The sequence below is a fragment of the Malus sylvestris genome, chromosome 9 (genome assembly GCF_916048215.2).
Source record: "Malus sylvestris chromosome 9, drMalSylv7.2, whole genome shotgun sequence".
Classification (NCBI taxonomy): domain Eukaryota; kingdom Viridiplantae; phylum Streptophyta; class Magnoliopsida; order Rosales; family Rosaceae; genus Malus; species Malus sylvestris.
This window is the reverse complement of record NC_062268.1, coordinates 27320880-27339932: the sequence shown is the minus strand read 5'-3', so window position 1 is coordinate 27339932 and position 19053 is coordinate 27320880. Positions and strand designations below refer to the sequence as shown.

Here is a 19053-nt window from a genome sequence, read left to right as displayed (position 1 = left end):
TGAGTTTTAATGATAAGGACAAAATAAAGGGTAAAGTGAATAGTACCAGGATTGACTTTTTAGTGTAAAAATGTGATTTTTCGTTAAAGTGAACAGTACCGGGAGCTTTTCGTTAAAGCTCCAAAAAAAAAAACCTCAAGGAAGGATCAGTGTACTACGAAGACTAAAACTTACAAAAAGATAAAGCCCCTCCATGAGCTGACCTTTTTAGCCAGGTTAGTCGTAAAAGCAACCCCACTTCTTCTTTTCTCTCTTTCTCGAACTGAAGTCTCGAATCTCAGTCAACTCCAGCTAGCCACGAGTCCACGACCACCACTCTCCAGCCTCCCTCCACCACACCGATTGGCTCCAAGCTTTGCGGTAACCTTTTCTTTTTGTTGTGCTTTTTTTAAATGGATTTTGTTTAGGGTTCTGAGAATTCTTAGATACAAAAAGAATTAGAAAAACTCAGATTGTAATTTTGGGTTCAAAGCTGTTTTTAATTTGGTCCACAATGTTATTTTTCTTAATAGGAATTGAATGAATTGAGGTCTGGGCTACTTGGTAGAATTCAAGGGTTGAAGTAGGTGAAACAATTGACAACTACTTTATCTCATCTGATCATAGAATGGTGGTTGTGCTTAATTTGCTTGTTTACTGATTTGGGTAATTAGAATTTGCAAAGTTGGAGGTCAAAGTTAGACACTCAAGTTGTTTCTTCTCAAAAAAAAAAAAAAAAAAAAAAGTTAGACACTCAAGTGAAAAAGTAAAAAAGGATGTGTGGATATCACACCCCTTTTTTTTTATACATTTGGAAAAGCATGCATTTGGATTCAGTTTATAGTTAATCTTGGTGGGATGATTTGTTCTTGCTAATGTATGTGTGGTTAATGTATGCTTTGGGTCCCTGTTCTTTGGAAAGTAAGATGATTTAGTTGGAGGGTTAGTTCAATTGAGGTCGGTCTTTGATCACCGCATCAAAGTGTACCAAAAGTTATCTTAGTTGATGTTTGTGTTGTGTTTAGGCGTGCAGGGAGAGAGAGGGTGAGTTAGTGTGTTTCAACTTTTAATATGTTTAGAACACTTACAAGTTACATCAACAAACCATTTCCTTTGTTCATATTCTGAAACCTGGACAAAACCACAACTATTGTTGTTTCCCATTGACCTTGATATATATAAATCACATATTTATGATGTATAGAAGGTGATTGAAATGGCCAAAATAATATAAATTGGGTTGTGCAAGTGGGGTCTATTTACTTGAAGTTAACAAGTGGGGTCTATATTTATTTTCCAGATTTGGAGATTTGGAACAAGCAAAGCAATTAAGCAAGGCTGCAGCCTGCAAGTGCAACGTATAATTAATTGAATTGTGAATTTGAATGTAAATTTGAATTGGATTGTGATTTGTGGATATGTGAATTGGATTTTGAAATTGAATTGGACTTGTGAATTTGAAATGGATATAGATAGGTGAAATCGAATTGGATATGTGAAATTGAAATTGAAACTGAAATGGATAAGTGAATTTGAAATGGATATGGTATGAAATTGGTATGAGAAAGATTAACAGTTTTTTTTATTCTTTCTTGAAGCAATGGATGCTACAGAGCAAGATTTTATGAACCTTAGTGATAGAGGGTCAGTGAAAGTTACAATGGGAAAACAACCTGATCTTGGAAGTGAAAACACAGAAGATACAAATACAAGTCCCGCAAAGAAAAAGATTAGAGTGATCAAAGTAGGTAAGCGACCACTCAGGTCTCCAATTTAGAAAAGTTTCAATAAATTGACTACTATTTTTTAAAATAGTAAAAGTTGTGCGCAATGTAAATTGACTACTCTTCCTCCTCATCATCGGCAACAATCCAAGCATCCCAAGCAATCCAATCCAACATGACACAAGAGAACTCATCAGCGTCTGATGCTCTTCATCTGAATGTAGATGATTTCTACTTTTCTGCACTCTTTGATGATGAAACTTACGACGAGTCTGAGCCAGTTTCAGATTCCAAGTACGCACAAGAGTTGCAGTTCCAAGAGGCTCTAATGTCCTCTTCTGCACTCACCTCCCAATCCACCCACAATGACGGTTCCTCTTCCTCTTCATCATCAGCAACAATCCAAGCAACCCAAGCAATCCAATCCAACCCAATCCATGAAATCCTATTCCCAATTCAGGACACGCGTGAGTCTGGCGAATCGTCATCACCACTACCATCAACACAAATCCTTTGTGGGATTTGTGTTGAAATGAAAGAGGCTGACGAGATGTTTCGAAATGAGGGCTGCGTTCACTCCTTCTGCGCTGATTGCATAACCAAGCATGTGGCATCCAAAATCCAAGCAAACATTCACGTAGTTTTGTGCCCCGGCTTGGACTGCAGGGCTGTGCTGGAACTTGATACCTGTATGCCAATGCTTCCCAAAGAAGTCATAGAAAGGTGGAATGATGCCCTTTGTGAAGCTATGGTTTTAGGGGCACAAAGACTCTACTGTCCTTTCAGCGACTGCTCAACAGTTTTGATGATCGACAACGAAGGTGAGGAGGCTATAAGAGAGTCGGAGTGTCCCATTTGCCATAGACTGTTCTGTGCACGATGTCAAGTCCCTTGGCATCCAGGAGTTGATTGTGAGGAGTATCGGAGGCTTAACGAGGACGAACGAGGGAGGGCGGATCTTATGGTTAAGGAACTTGCAAAGCAAAAGAAGTGGAAGCGGTGCCCTAGGTGCAAATATTATGTGGAGAAGACTCAAGGTTGTTTGCATATTACTTGCAGGTCAGTTTGCTTAATTTGGTATTATCTGCACAAAGTATTTTAGGCATAGGTAGTTGTTGCTTATTTAGGGCATTTTATCTCTAATTGACATAAAAATTTCATCAATAATTCTGTTTATCATCACAATTATGGTTTATCTTGTTGAGAGTATTATCTAACACGATATAATAGTATCAGAGCAGATTAGCCCGAGTTAAACTTGATGGCAACACGTTTTCATATGTTTGGTTTGAGTGACTCCACATACGATGAGGCATGTCGATAGGGTAGTACTCTACATCGGAAATGGAAGCCTTGCATTAGTAGTTTTAAAAATCTTAGTCGTCTCCACAAATTGCCAATTAGTTGTCGGTTGGATGCACTTTCTAACACACGAGTACTTTTATCCTTAAGAGGATTTAGATGATGAATGCGTTTAGTGATGGAATAAGTTTAATGGGTTAAACAGCTAATTAGTTTTGACTGATGATATTGAAATACTTTATTTAATTGTGGTTAATGTAAGGTTTAATGATTTTAGATAGATTACTTGGTGGGAGTTGTGTTTACTGTATATTGTATTTGCAGGTGCCAATACCAGTTCTGCTATGGGTGTGGAGCAGAATGGACAAGTACTCATGGTGGTTGCCAGTGAGATTAAGTTGCGGAAGGCACTCGGATTGAAGGCGTGTTACTTGTTTTATGATGCTAGAACTTTTATTTATATACAGAATCATCAAAAGTCCAGCAATACGAGGGGACTTTTGCTAGTAGATTTGCTTCCTAGATATTTGAGGTTGTGTGATGTGCTAACATTGCTTTGAATTCCCTTATTAATGTTATGGAGTTTTCTCTTTTCTTTTGATTTCTTCTTTCAAAGTTGGGTGACATCTTTATCAAGTTTCACAAAACCCCATCCCGAAAAATTTCCCGGAAAGAGGGCCAAATAAAAAGAAATCTGAAAAAAATATCCCGGAACGAGGAGCTGAAAGAAAAAGACTACCCTTTCATGTCATCTGTAAGATCCTATATCGTCCAGGGGAGTGATCCTTATATATATATTCACATTCCTACCTAGCATAAGGTTTTTTGGGAGCTCACTGACTTCGAGTTCCATTGGAACTCTGAAGTTAAGCAAGTAGCGTGTGAGAGCACTCCCATGATGAGTGACCCATTGGGAAGTTTTCATGTGAGTTCCCAGAAACAAAACCGTGAAGGTGTAGTCAGGGCTCAAAACGGACAATATCGTGCTACGGTGGTGGAGCGGGCCCAGGATGTGGTGGACCCGGGCCAAGATGTGACATCATCTGAAGAATAAGAAAGAAGAGTCTCGGCTAATGATTGAAAAACAGTGGTTAAAGATCAGAAATAAGTATTTCAAAATCCCGGTCGCAACCTGTTCATGGTCTATTGGTGTTCTATTGAGGTTGTATTTTACTAGAATTTTATTTGGATGTATAACTGCGTTATTGTGGTTCCTTTTGATGGAAAGAGATCTTCTTCAGATATCTTTTTCCTAATCCACCAAGTTCGGAGAACTTTTAAAATGGGCCTCTGTTTGTAGTCGTTGGATCAAATTTCAACAGCTCAGATTTCTGGATTTGGTAGATTAGGAGGAAGGGATCCGGAGAGGATCCCTTTCCCCTTTTGATTCGTATGAAGTTTTCAATCCTCTGTTTTTCTTTGGTTTTTGGATCATTTTTCCCTCTCAATTTAGAGTTTAATTGAGCTAACCAAAGCACCACCTGCCGAAACATCTAGTATTTGTCTTTCAAGTGGAAATAGTCATTCGTAGAAATATTGAATTAAAAGTTCTTCCTTCATTTGATGTTGGGGACAAGATGCAACTAAAGTCTTGAAACGCTCATAATATGCTGGAAAGGATTCTCATTGGCCTTGTTGAATTCCACTAATTCTCTTCCTCAAAAAAATGACTCTTGTTCGAGAGCTAGATCTTTAAAAGAATTCCACTAATTCTCTTCCTCAAAAGAATGACAATGTGGCCTTGTTGAATTCCACTAAAGTCTTGAAAATCCATTAACCGGTGGATATGGTTATGGATAATCCCCAATGGTTAATTTGCGGTTATGGATATGGTTAATTTTCACGGTTATGGGAATGGATATAACATTTTCGTCTCCAAACCGAACCGTTGTCATCCCTAGCTGAAGGGGAGGAAAAGAAGACTAAAGCTTAACGAGCCTCAGAAGTTGGAAAAACTGCTATTAATGCTTTTACCAAACATTAGCATGTTTTGTTTAAGTTGTAAAAGTTAGCATACTTTGCTCAATCCAAGAATTTAAAGTTTGAAGCAAGCATTAGCATGTTAGGTTTAGGCCATAAAAGTTAAGACAAACCACTCCCAATCCAAGCATCGTGTATGTCGTCAAGCCAAAGGCAATTAGAGCATTTTTTTCCAAAAGCGCCCTGCAATAAGAGAGATATACCATAAGCCACATTAGAATTCGGCTATCATCACTGTAAACTGTCTACCTTAGGCTACTTCAAAGAGAACGAAATACAACTAAAACAAATTAATAAAGATTTCATGAAATCATCATAATAAAGAAAGGGGTGTGATATCCACACACCCCATTTTACTTCTCACACACCTTTTTAATTTTCGGTCGTCGGATCGGATGAATTGAAGAAGATCAACGGACAGAAATTATCAAGGGGTGTGTGACAAGTAAAATGTGGTGTGTGGATAGCACGAGCTTGCGATCACCCTGGCCTAGCTAAGAGCACCAAGGGAGGAAAGTTCGAAGAAGTACTCTGATTCCATGCTTTCCGATGCCGACTCAAGCAGCAGCTCAGCCATGCAAGTCATGACCACCGGAGTGACTTCAATCGATGAGTAGCTGGCTCAAATGAATGAAGCGATCGCAAGGCTAACACAAACTGTGGAAGAAAAAGATTTGCAAATCGCTGCGCTCGTCAACCGACTGGAGGCACAGGACGGCGAGAACCCAGACCCAAAGGTTGATCCATTAAAAAAAGGAGCCGGCGAAGAAGAAGAGCCTCCGGTGAAAAAAGTCGATGCGAAGCCAAAGCCAGACCAAGTAGCAACGCTCATGGGATCTCTCTCTGTCCAACAGCTGCAGGAGATGATCGCCAGCACCATCAAGGCGCAGTACGAAGGAAGGTTACATGACTCAGTACTATACTCAAAGTTCTACTCAAGAAGATTGACGCTTTGAAGATACCCAGGGGTTATCAGCCACCAAAATTCATGTTGTTCGATGGAAAAGGAAACCCAAATCAACATGTCGCCCATTTCATTGAAACTTGCAACAATGTTGGAACGGATGGAGACTACCTCGTCAAGCAGTTTGTGCACTCATTGAAAGGTAACGCCTTTGACTGGTACACAGACCTCGAGCCCAAATCTATCAACAGTTAGGATCAACTAGAAAAGGAGTTCCTCAACCGCTTCTACAGCACTCGTCGCATCGTAAGCATGCTGAAGCTGACCAGTATGAAACAGTGGAAGGATGAACCTGTCGTCGACTACATCAATAGATGGCGTTCATTAAGTCTACATTGCAAAGATCAGCTTTCTGAAGCATCTGCCATTGAGGGTTACATTACATCTTTCAAGGCATAAAACCAAGAACATTTGAGTAGCTGGCAACTCATTCCCATGACATAGAGCTGAGTATCGCCAATCACGAGAAGAATGAGCCGATCACTGACTTCAAGAAAGATAAGGTGTTTACCCCGAATGTAGATAAGACTGGGAAGAAGCCCGCCAATGAAGCTTTTACCGTCTACACTACCCCCATCAAGACCTCATCTGCGCCTATCAAGATCTCCTCCAAGAACAAAGCAAAAGAGATAAAGAGAGGTGAGCCTCCTCTCACCCAAGACAGGTACAAAAAAACCTTGAGGGAACTGGAGCAGAAGGTGTACCCTTTTTCTGACTCAGATATGGCCGCAATGTTAGATGACTTGCTAGAAAAGAAGGTAATCGAGCTACCCAAATGCAAACGTCCTGAGGAGATGAATCACGTAAACGATCCTAAGTACTGCAAGTACCATCGTATCGTGAGCCATCCTGTTGGTAAGTGCTTTGTCCTTAAATAACTCATCATGAAGTTAGCGTAACAAGGGCAAATCGAGCTTGACCTTGATGACATAGCTGCAACACATACTACTACAATTGCGTTTGGATCCTTCGATCTCGTGCTTCTCCAAGTGACACCTGACCATTCCCGTCAATACTCAAGCTGCATGACACATTCTGCATAACCATCAATAGGGGCAAACAGCCAAGATGCACTTACCAACGAAGACGAAGGATGAAACTTGGTGACCTACAAAAAGACAAGGAAGCCAAAACCACAAGCCACAAGGCCAAAGACGGAATAAGGGAGAAAGCACCGTTGCCGCAACAATAGGAAACCCAAAGGAAACGTAAGGGTTGTTAAGCCAACATACATTGAGGAACAAATGGAGCAAGAGCCACGCATTCCTGTCTCCTTGCATGAGTACTTCCCTAATGACTTCTTCCAACAGTGCACTGCCGTTGCCTGTCACATAGTGGATGTGGAGATAGAAGAGCCCTCGAAAGGCAATGCTATTATAGTAGAGGAAGAGATGACCCTCATACCCAAAGAAGGCCTACCGACACACGTCAGCATCAAGGAAGAGTTATGATTACCCAAAGGGATGCGAAAAGCACTAATAGCGGTCTTGGCGAGTCCTGATGACCATGAGGTGCAAGACGGCAAGAATGAAGGCTTGAAGCTTCGGCCACACAAATGTGCCACATGCTGTGCCACCCATGATGTAATCAACTTCACTGACGAAGACTTACTACTAAGATCAGGGCCTCACAACCGCCCTCTCTTCGTCTTTGGGTACATAAGGGAGCACAAAGTCAACCGCATGCTTATGGATGGTGGATCGGCCATAAACATCATGCTAAAGTCAACAATGACCACAATCGGCATCAAGGTGGTTGAACTATCCCTAAGCCGTCTGCTAATCCAGGGTTTTAACCAAGGAGGACAAAGAGCGATGAGCATGATCCGAGTGGAGATGACTATTGGTGAACTTAAATCAAGCACGATATTCCACGTGATTAATGCAAGAACTTCCTACAGCTTACTCCTAGGAAGGCCTTGGATCCACGGGAATGGAGTAGTGTCATCCACCCTCCACCAATGCTTAAAATTCTACCGAGAATGAGTAAAGGTGATCTAAGGTGATACCAAGCCATTCACAGAAGCCGAATCACACTTCGCAGATGCTAAGTTCTACATGGATGAAAACATGGTGCTCGAAGCTCTTCCAGAAGACATCAAATCCACAGGCAAAGCAGCACCTAAAAAGCAGGAATGGCAAGCCATGCCCAAGAAGCAAGAAAGGCAAACCATGCCATCTTTAAGCAAAAACAATGACGAGCCTACTAAACCTGCAATAACCAAGGGGAGTAGAACGCCTTCAGAAGGATCGAACACACCCATATTCCGATACATCCCGATGTTAAGAAGAAAGAATGGTCAATCCCCATTCGAAACCAGAGCAAGCAAAGCCGACACACGGTGGCACAAAGATAATGTAAAGTTGCTCAAGATGAATACAGTTTTGCCTCTGACACAGCTAGGCGATGCTAAGGTTGCAAGACTACCACAAGGCTTTATAAAAGCTCTGCCAAATGGGGTAGAACCAAGCTTTCTTCAAACTAAGAGAACCAAAGAAGGTTTTGATCCAAATGCCTACAAGTTCATGTCGCAAGCTGGGTACAACTTCGCTTCCTCTTCGAATCCTAGAAAGAAGGTTTCAAACACCGTCAACAACAAAGAACATAACCTCACTAAGACTCAAAAGAAGAAGTTAAAGGAGCATGGTTACAAAGTTGACAACAACAAAGCTGGGCTCGGCTTCACACCAAATGCACCCATGAAGATATCAAGCAAAGCGAAAAACGCTAGCACTCAACACATCAGCTGAGCGTTGAACAAAATCAAGAAGAGCCTAAGTTCACTCTTTGGACATCAGTCTTCGATAGGATGAATCGTTCAAGGCCTAGAATTTCGGCACTTGATTGCATTGGTGGTCAAGACTAAACCTCCGTTTTTAAGAAACTTAACACACTAACATCCCAAAGCTCTGTTTTTGAAAGGTTATCAAAACCCAAGAAACGAAGCAACACAGCTAGCTCTCATCCGCGATGGTCAGCTTTGGAAAGACTTGAAGATAACAAAAAGCCTTCTAGAAAGAGGGAAATGACGCCAAAGGAAGAAAAACTCGACGGTCTGGCAAGAAAATATGATGTTCGAAGCTCTATTCCTTCAAGGATGAAAAGCCAAGCAATCTTGGAGGTTGACACAATTGGATCACTGAAAGTGAGAAGGCACATCATCATTCATACTGGCCAATCTTCCCTCCAACAAGCCCAAAATGAATGCACTGAAGAGGAAGTCCAAGATGTCTTCAACATCACGATCTAAGAAGGCAAAGAAGACGAAATCCTTGAGGAAAACGTCACTGCCGCACCACCACAACTTGAGGATGGAGGGCAAGCCACGGTTGATGATCTCAAGGAGCTCAGCTTAGACACAAAAGAAGAGTCGAATCCTATCTTTGTAAGTGCACTGCTAAGTGCGGATGAGACAAAAGAGTATTACCAACTATTACTAGAGTACAAAGACGTTTTTGCTTGGACCTCTGTTATCGTTGTGCATCATCTTGCAGTCAAGCCTGGAACGCGACCGATAAAGCAAACTCAAATGTGATATCGATCAGAGCTCATCCCACAAATTGAGGCTGAGATCGACAAGCTAATCGAAGCATGCTTCATTTGAGATGTGTAATACTCTAAGTGGATCTCCAACATCGTCATCATCTTTAAGAAATCTGGACAAATACGTGTTTGCGTAGATTTTCAGAACCTCAACGATGCTTGCCCGAATGATGACTTCCTTTTACCAATCATCGAAATCATGGTGGATGCAACCACTGGCTATGAAGCACTGTAATTCATGGACGGCTCTTTTAGATACAATCAAATTCACATGGCTCTCGAAGACGATGAACTAACAGCCTTCCGCACTCCAAAAGGTATCTACTGCTACAAGGTGATGCCCTTTGGTCTGAAAAATGTTGGAGCCACCTATCAACGCGCAATGCAGAAAATCTTCAATGACATGCCACACAAAAACGTAGAATGTTACGTAGATGATGTTGTGGTCAAGACAAAGAAAAGATCAGATCATTTGAAGGATTTTCGAATAGTGTTCGAAAGGTTGCGAAAATACAACCTGAAGATGAACCCGTTAAAGTGCGCATTTGGCGTCACCTCAAGAAATTTCCTCGGCTTCATTGTCAAGCATCGTGGCATTGAAGTGGACCAATCAAAGATCAAGGCCATTCAAAGCATGCCTGAACCAAGAAACCTGCGAGAGCTGAAAAGTCTATAAGGACGACTAGCCTTCATCAGACGTTTCATCTCCAACCTTGCAGGGTGTTGTCAACCATTCAGTCGACTCATGAAGAAAGATGTTTCGTTCATATGGGACGAAGCATGCCACAATACTTTTGAAAGCATAAAAAAGTCTTTATCAAGTCCACCTGTCCTAGGGGCGCCTGCGCCTGGGAAACCGCTCATATTGTACATCGCTGCTCAGGGAAGTTCAATTGGAGCACTCTTGGTACAAGAGAATGAATCCCAGAAAGAATGTGCACTCCACTACCATGGAAGTGAAGGACGAGGTAAATGCTTTGACACCCACTAATACCAAGCTCCAGCATTGCGAAGCTCCTCTATTGATCGCGGCCTCGGTGAACAATGTATGGAGATCTACCACTCCTGAAGAAGCTTGCCCAAGCTCACAACTTAGGTTCCTGTTTTCGAGAATACATGGAAGGGTATGCAACATTGAAGAAGCTTCCCCAAGCCCACAACTTGATTGATGATATGGCTCATCCATTGTTCTATTGGTTTGGGAATGACTTGGCGTTGGAGCTCATTAAAGACGGCTATGGAGCTAACACAACCAAAATGGTGGGATCTTGTCAGCTCTACCAACCCATAGCAGCAGCAGCAACTAAATCGAAGCACTCCAAGCTATCCAGCAATCCACCTCCGGCCACGACATCTCCGTCATTGCCAAGTCCATCGTCGAAGAGATTGTCGTCTCCCCCGCCAATAAGCCCACCACAAGCCACGAGTCGGCCCAGTACCCCTAGCTTGATTGGAGCCCGCAACGCAGTTGCAATAGCTACAGCCGTCTCTCTCTTTTCCTCCATAAACTCCCCAAAGTCTCTGCATTTCTCTCTTTCTCTTCCTCCGTCTCTCCCGTCATAATTCGCCATTCTGGATGGCTAACCTTCAAATGACAATTCTTGGCAAAATAGCATCTGGGTACAAGCAGGTTTGGTGCCGATAGGGAAGAAATTAAGCTTGGAAAACAAAGCAGAGGCCTATTCGCCGATCTCAAGGCCTTCCATCTAGGCCTGCAGCTCCGGCGAGACCAAGTTCGAGCGCCAGTGGTTCGTCGAAGCACTCCATCATCCGTTATTCTTTCTACAAGACCCTGCTCTCTTCTTCTACATCACTGTAGCCACCATCATCGATTTCATCACCACTTGGCTCTCCTCCTCCTTCTGCTCAGCAAGGATGCTCCGCTCCACCTCAGCACACTGCATCTCTGTCTACTTCAGCTCGCCCAAGCTTCATCATGCTCCTCCGCTCCTCCTTAGCATCCACCAACTAACTCAAACTTCATTATGTTTCTCCACCAAACCCCACTTGTTGCACATGGTGCGCACACCCGGAGCAAGTTAGGATGTGTTTTCGCCCTCGACTTCCTCTTCTACGACACCTCTAACGATAACGTCTGTTTCAAGTACTCGCTCCTTAGCAAATAACTTCAGTAACTGCCCTCAAACGACTAGCCGTTTATGAAGCTCAACGCGTTACACTCTGCCTTAAGCTCTTGCTACTTCTGCACCTCCGCCATGGCTGCTGCCTTTGATTAAATGAAGAACTTCAACGACTGCTGTCAAACGACTAGCCGATCATGAAGCTTGATGCTTTGCACCACCTCAGTACCTCCAGCTTTTCCTTTCCCGCTGCAGGTGGCTACCATTCATCCCACGCAGCACACACACATATATATATATATATAAATCATTAAAAACAAACTATTGGTGCAGTAGCTGTGTAAATAATGGTCTCTAGAGAAGCAAATGAAAGATGGTCCGCGTGCGAGGAAGCCCATCGAGGAACCCAGCAGTGTTAGTCTACCATACTCGTCATCAGAACATGGACACACAAACAAAAAGAAGGTGCAAGTTATTGTTAGCAAGTCAAGAAGGAAAAGGAAAAGAGGTGGTGGCGACAGAATTATTGAAAATAAGAAAATAGGGGAATGATGGTGCATGGCACCACCTTGGAAAAGTATGATTAAAAATACACACACACACACACACACATATATATTTAAAAAAAAAGAAAAAAAAAGGGAAGCAACATGTCTTAGTGAGATATGTGTTTTAGCACAGTACACCAAATAAAATAAAGCATGTTTATTGATATCTCTGGGAAATTACAATTTTACAAAAAAAATATATATAAGAGAAAGAAAGGAAAAAAAAAGGAGCCTTCACAAAGGTTGCTCATGTGAAGCCTCAGCACCTGGAGGAATCCTAGAAGAAAGAGGCACTAAAGATTGATCATGTGGCGCCTCAAAACTTGGTTGAACTCCAGATGGTGAAGGAAAAAAGTGCCTCTTGAATGTAGCCACAAACTTTTAATGGTCACTTTGAATCTGACCTTTGGAGTCCTGCAGCTGATCAAGCTTCCTCTTCATGCTCGTCAAATAATTATTTGGAAGCATGTGCAAATCTCTATTTTTGCGCTTGAGCTGTCTAATCTCTTGTTTAAGATTTTCCACCTAGGCAGTCAATGATCCAACTTGGTAAGCTCGAGCAAGTAGATGTTGGCCCATGTTAGATACAGAGCCCGCACACTGAACACTGAGAGCCTGTGAGTCTTGAACAGCCAACTCATCGGACCGCCTTGAAAGTAGCCTATTATCTTTAGGAGTGAAAAGGTTCCTAGATACAACCATAGCCATTGTTGCATCCCTCATCACGGAGTCTTCAACTGTAAGGGGCCATTAGAAGATAAGAAGGATAGGCGCCATATATTACCCTGACGCGGTGCGCTTGTATCGCTTCTAAGACTCAAATCAAAGCAAATGTTAGACAAGTAGGCCATTTTAAAAAATGGTAAAAGAAAAGGGTTGGATGCAGTAAAATCTCATAAATACACTGGAGACAATTTTTATGAGTAGGTAATCTTCAAAGTGTGCATGTTGGATGTGATCGATACCTCTATAAAAGGATAGGCAACACAGCCACCAATTAAAAAAAATCGAAGAGACACCATTCTCCGAATTTCAAAAGCCGAATTTTCCTGCATAAGGTCCATCAACACTTTTCAGACGCAATCTCAGCTTGTCGGATAACACGTGCAACTTTGTCAAAGATCTCTGACAGAGTTGAAAACGTGTGAAGTTCGCTATTCCAACTATCGCACTTTTGCCGACAAACGTGGGTGACAAGGCCACATCCACACCACTACCAGCTATTGAGAAATTCCTATATAGGTCGACCTTCATCCTCTATGGCAAGGAACACATCCAAAATGCTTAACTTTTCTTCCTTGCTAAGGATACATCTGCGACTAAACCTCTCAACATACTCAGTTTTCTTCCTCCCTGAAAATACCTCTTCAACCAAGTCACACCAGAGCAAACGTATCTTATATCATCAAGGTTAAAAGCAAGAGTATTTCATAGCATGCTTTCTTTCTGTCCTTTTCTTTGGTCTTGGTCTTCCCTGAAGGATGAGGAGAAAGAAAACAATCAGTTGGCACTTGCAATCAAGTTTCCAGTCAGGAACCGATTGCCTGGAATCCTTTCCATGATTTCTTACCTAGCATTGCTATCAAGTACTCATCTTCAACTGTTGATGTACTTCCAAAGAAGATACCAGATGCCTAGAGAACATATAAGGCAAGTGAAAATGATACATCGAAGTATGTGGAGACAAGCGCAGCAAATACATGTGCTGATTCATCCGCTACTTCTTCAAAAGAAAAAATATCTCATATCATCAGGGCCGAAAGCAAAGGTATCTCATATCATGCTTTTCCCCTATCTTTCCCTTTACCCTTGCTCTTACCTGCAAGACAAGGAGAAAGAAAGCAATCAGTCAGAACCCGAAATCAAACCTCCGATCTAGAACTGATTGCCCGATCGCTTACCTAACATTACTCTCGAGTATTCATCGTCGCTAAGAAGTAATGTTCTAAAAGACCACTCAAATGCAAAGGTTGCATTCCACTCTTGCATCGGGGACAAATAAAGAGATTGAAGCAGAATGATCAATGATGAGCTGGAACAAATCACTATAGCACGATGCCCTTCCCTGTAGAACTGCATAATCCAGACAGAGGAGTCTAAGGCAAGTCCAAGCCCGGCGTCGTAGCTCTAATCGAAGAGCTCGAGAAACTTCAACAACCTTTCGCTGGTACCGTCGCCAAAGAGCAAAGCCTCGCCGTGCAATGCCGTTAAATCACCCATGCTTCTTCAAAAGAAAAAATATCTCATATCATGCTTTCTCTCTATCATTTTCTTTGTCCTTGTTCTTACTTGCAGGATAATGAGAAGGAGAGCAATCAGTTAGCACTTAAAATCAAGCTTCCAGTTAGGAACCGACTACCTTGAACCCCTTCCCTGATTGCTTACTTAGCATCGCTCTTGAGTACTCATTTTCAACTGCTAATGTGCTTCTAAAGAAGATACCATGTCTGCCTGGAGAACAAATAAGAAGAGCGACGACGAAACATCAAGCTTGGGGATAATCAACAAACACAACAACTGCACGTGCTGGTTCATCCCTAACAAAGCTGAATCTCACTTGCCAGGTGAAGCCGCTCGTGGTCCTATTTAAATTCAAGATCAAGCCTCGATGGCCTTTGAAGAGATCAAGAGTCCGATTCAAGATCAAGTGTCCACCACCTTTGAAGATCATACCATTAACCAAACTGCTCGGGTATGAATTGGAAAAATTGAACAAAGAAACAGACCATCACCTCCACCTTGTGCCTGTTTGCCATGTGTCTGAATCCTGAAAACCGCTTGTGGTCCTATTTAACTTCAAGATCAAGCCCCAACGACCCTTGAAGAAATCACAAGTCCGATTCAAAATCAAGTGTCCAACGCCCTTGAATCAAATTAAGCTCCAGATAAAATGAGTAAGTTCAAACCCCTGGAGGAAACCAGAAAACCCTCCAGCCCAGTTTAAGATTAAGCATGTGGAAAATCAACCTTTGGAGGAAACCAGAAAATCCTCCAGCCCAGTTCAAGATTAAGCCTATGGAAAATCAACAGTTGGAGGAAACTAGAAAATCTTCCAGCCAAATTCAAGATCAAGCCCCGACGGCCCTTGAAGAAACTTTCAGCCCAATTCAAGATCAAGCCTTAACAACCCTTGGATCGACATCTACATTAAGAGATTTCAAAACGCATCTTCTCTACATGACAAGCACATGTATACAACGCGCCTTGAAGTGGGGGTATTTGTAGACATCGAAATTTCGGTGAAATAAATCTTGATCAATAATTAAAATTCCAACGTTCATCTGTCACATAAATTTTACACGTAGCATGTGACTGAACGAAAAATCGAAAATCATTGAAAAAGTCATCAAATATGACACGTATCAACACCTGGCATAAATGATTTATTTCATTTTGATTATTTAAATCTAAAAATCAAGTTTTGGAATTCTATAAATAGGAAGCCAAGGCATTCATTTTCAGGGATGAATTCACATCACACCAAAACCCTGAAGCTTTGAAACTCTAAAGCTCCCAAGCAAATCCCGGAGGATCAAGAAAGCTCTCTTCGTTCTTCGTCAAATCCTCCTTTAAGATCAAGCCCCAACGGCCCTTGAGGAACTTCCACCAAATCCTCCTTCAAGATCAAGCCCCAACAGCCCTTGAAGAACTTCCACCAATTCAAGATCAAGCTCCGACGGCCCCTTGAAGAAAGCGTTCATTGTTCATCACCTGTTCATCCTAAGATCAAGCCTTGAAGGCCCTGTGATCAACATCACAATCCACAAATCTACACTTTACGAAGATCGAATCAAAGGCTAAAGTTGTAGAAGAGATTGTAACCCCAAAATCATTAATACAAAATATTATTTTGTACAAGTATTCTTGTCTCATTCGTCGCAGGAATTTCTGTGTTTACAGCTTTTCTACTCTGCAATCAAACAAAAACCCCAATTGAACAAAAACTGAAAAATAACTCGAAACAAAACAATAAAAACCCCCAAAAATTAACAGAAAATAGCAAGCAAGAAACCCAATTGAATAAAAAAATGCAAACCCACAAATCCAATCGAAACCCAGATGCAAATTTCACCAAATTAAAAAAGCTCAAACAAGAAAATTAGTTCTTGCACACAAAAACAAGCACACCCAAATAAATAATTGATCAAAATTTGCGAGCTTTAAACGAAAGAGCTTTTACCTATGGAAACTGGAAAGATAGCATTTTGTGGAAAGAAGTTGCTCTCTGTGTTTGCATAGTATGCGCTCCACTCTCGTATGACCCCGAGTCAGAATAACACGACCTGGAGAACAAGAGAGATTGGTGGGAGGAGACGCCCTTTTCAGATCTGGTTCGTGATGGTTTCGCAAGGGTTTTGCGAGAGGGCGAGAGTCTAATTGTGTGAGGAACGCAGGAGAAGAGAAGGTAGGATAAAGGAGGGCAATGTTGGTAAATTGAAAAATTCATTAATGAGTTACTGTTCATCCATGTTTCTCAAAATAAGCTGGTTTTTTTAAGCTGCTTTTTTGCAGCTTTAGGATTTTAGCTTTTTTTCATCTGAAACTTTGAAATAAAGCTGATTTGGGGTGTTTAGGCCATCTCTAACCGAATGGTCCAGAGGGCCAGAGGGCCGAAAATAGCCCTAAAACCGTCTCCAACCGAGGGCTAGGCCAGAGGGCTCTGGAATTTGGGAGGCCCCCACGGGATCAGAGAGGGCTGGAGGGCTGGAGGGCTGGCTGCTTTCGGCCAGCCAGCCAGCCCCGGGCTGGCTATTTTTTTTTTAATGTTTTCCTATTGCTGTCGGTTATAACCGACAGCATTAAAGAAGAATTTTTTAATACTGTCGGTTATAACCGACAGTAATAGTTATTCAAAAGAAATTTTTTTATTTTTAATTACTATTAGTGTCGGTTATAACCGACACTAATAGTTTGAATTTTTTTTAATATAACGGCTAGTAGCCGTTGTATTAACTTTTTTTATTTTTTGTTTTATGAATTTAAACTTCTTTTTTTCCCTTTTTTTTCCTTTTCATATGAATCAAATTTTGTTTCAATTCTATTTTACAAAATTTGTTTCAATTTTTTTTTTAAATTCTATTTTTTTTCCTATAACTTCTATTTTACAAAATTTGTTTCATATATTTTTTTTTAAATTCTATTTTTTTTCCTATAACTTCTATTTTACAAAATTTGTTTCATATTTTTTTTTAAATTCCATTTTTTTCCTATAACTTTTATTTCACAAAATTTGTTTCAATTTTTTTTTAAATTCTATTTTTTTCCTATAACTTCTATTTTACAAAATTTGATTCATATTTTTTTTCATATAACTTCTATTTTACAAAATTTGTTTCATATTTTTTTAAATTCCATTTTTTTTCCTATAACTTCTATTTCACAAAATTTGTTTCATATTTTTTTTCAATTTTATTTTTTTCCTATAACTTCCTAGGCCATTTATACAACATTAAATTAAATTAAGTAGCATGAAACAACATTAAACAATATGAAACAACATTAAATAACATTAACCAACATACAAATTATACAACATAAAAAAATATTTAACAACATGAAACTTAAACAACATTTTTAAAAACATTTAACAACATAAAACTTAAAAGCCTACTCCATGTTTCTTTTGGCCCAAAGATGTGCAACAAAATCCCGTTGTAGGTACTTATTTGTGGCACGAGAACGTATCATTCTATAGCGCCTCATATACTCATTTATAGAGATACTACCAGTTCTTGGATTGAAAGGCAAATTAGGCCCATCATATATTTTTGCTAGAGCCCTTCTTAACCTATTTGGATCTTCTTGGTCATCATCGGACTCTTCATCAATATACCCATCTCGCTCATCCTCCACTATCATATTGTGTAATATGATGCAAGACATCATGATGGAGTTCAAATTTTCTCGACTCCACCCTCTTACCGGTTCGCTGATAATCTTCCACCGTGCTTGTAGAATACCGAAAGCTCTCTCAACATCTTTCCGGTATGCATCTTGGTGTAAGGTAAACAACTTTTCTGCATCATTCCTAGGTTTTGGAATTGCTTGGACAAGTGTCGCCCACTTTGGGTAGATGCCATCTGCCAAGTAATACTCCATATTGTATTCACAGCCGTTGATGTAGTAGTCAAGTTGAGGTGCTTTACCTTCCGTCAAGTTATTGAAGAGGGGTGAACGCCCAAGAACTGTAATGTCATTTTGGGATCCAGGGACTCCAAAGAAAGCATGCCAGATCCATGTGTCATATGAGGCAACTGCCTCTAACACAACAGTTGGCTTTCTCGACCTTCCGCTAAAGCCTCCTCGCCATCCAGTGGGACAGTTTTTCCAATCCCAATGCATGCAGTCTAATGACCCTATAATGCCCGGAAACGCAAGGTCTTCAGCTTTGTGAAGGAGCCGATTCAGATCTTCTTGATTTGGCTCTCGGAGGTACTCGTCTTTGTAAACCTGAACAATTGTGTTACAAAATTCTTCAAGAGTATTAAGGCATGTAGACTCAGACATACCATGGGTTTCATCCATCGAATCAGCTGAGTAGCCATATGCCATCATTCGGAGTGCAACAGTAACCTTCTGATGAGGTGAGAAACCAGGGCGGCCTGCTCTGTCCCGCTTCTGTCGAAAGTATGGATTGACCTGCTGGACATCACGAAGTAAACGCTCGAAGACATGACGCCTCATCCGGAAGCGACGTCTGAAATCCTCTTCTGTGTACACCGAGTTGGGGTTGAAGTAGTTGTTCATCAGATTGACATGCGTCATCGCTCTGTTTCGTGGTTTGTAAGAGCGACCAGCAACATAGCCACCCCATTGAGGTTGTTCCTCAGTTGGCTGACACACCATGGCCGCAGCCATGGCTGCTGCCATGTTTTGTTTGTTGCGCCTTACTTGAACTTCTTCATCAGACTCCTCATCTTCTCGTCTCATTT

At 41.2% G+C, this 19053-nt stretch overlaps 1 protein-coding gene, 2 long non-coding RNA genes and 1 pseudogene across 4 annotated transcripts; 1 reads left to right on the top strand and 3 right to left on the bottom strand.

The window, feature by feature from the left end:
• LOC126634147 (4-coumarate:CoA ligase 1-like) overlaps positions 1-19053 on the bottom strand; it is an 85422-nt pseudogene that overhangs the window by 36915 nt on the left and 29454 nt on the right.
• Positions 129-3606, top strand: LOC126634148 (E3 ubiquitin-protein ligase RSL1-like). 2 transcript variants are annotated; one of them, XM_050304641.1, is made up of 4 exons: positions 129-360; positions 1578-1727; positions 1856-2762; positions 3330-3606. In XM_050304641.1, exons 2-4 carry the CDS (start codon positions 1580-1582, stop codon positions 3394-3396), a joined length of 1122 nt encoding a protein of 373 aa, XP_050160598.1. In that variant the 5' UTR covers positions 129-360; positions 1578-1579; the 3' UTR covers positions 3397-3606. The 2 variants fall into 2 exon arrangements, with proteins under 2 accessions (XP_050160598.1, XP_050160599.1); XM_050304642.1 differs by lacking the exon at positions 129-360 and having other exon boundaries at positions 1583-1723.
• Positions 4952-9257, bottom strand: LOC126634156 (uncharacterized). The gene is made up of 2 exons (XR_007627224.1): positions 5516-9257; positions 4952-5168 (listed from the first exon to the last, which is right to left on the bottom strand). It is a non-coding gene; the product is annotated as an uncharacterized LOC126634156 (long non-coding RNA).
• On the bottom strand, positions 9423-16585 carry LOC126634153 (uncharacterized). The gene is made up of 3 exons (XR_007627220.1): positions 16302-16585; positions 14023-16031; positions 9423-13940 (listed from the first exon to the last, which is right to left on the bottom strand). It is a non-coding gene; the product is annotated as an uncharacterized LOC126634153 (long non-coding RNA).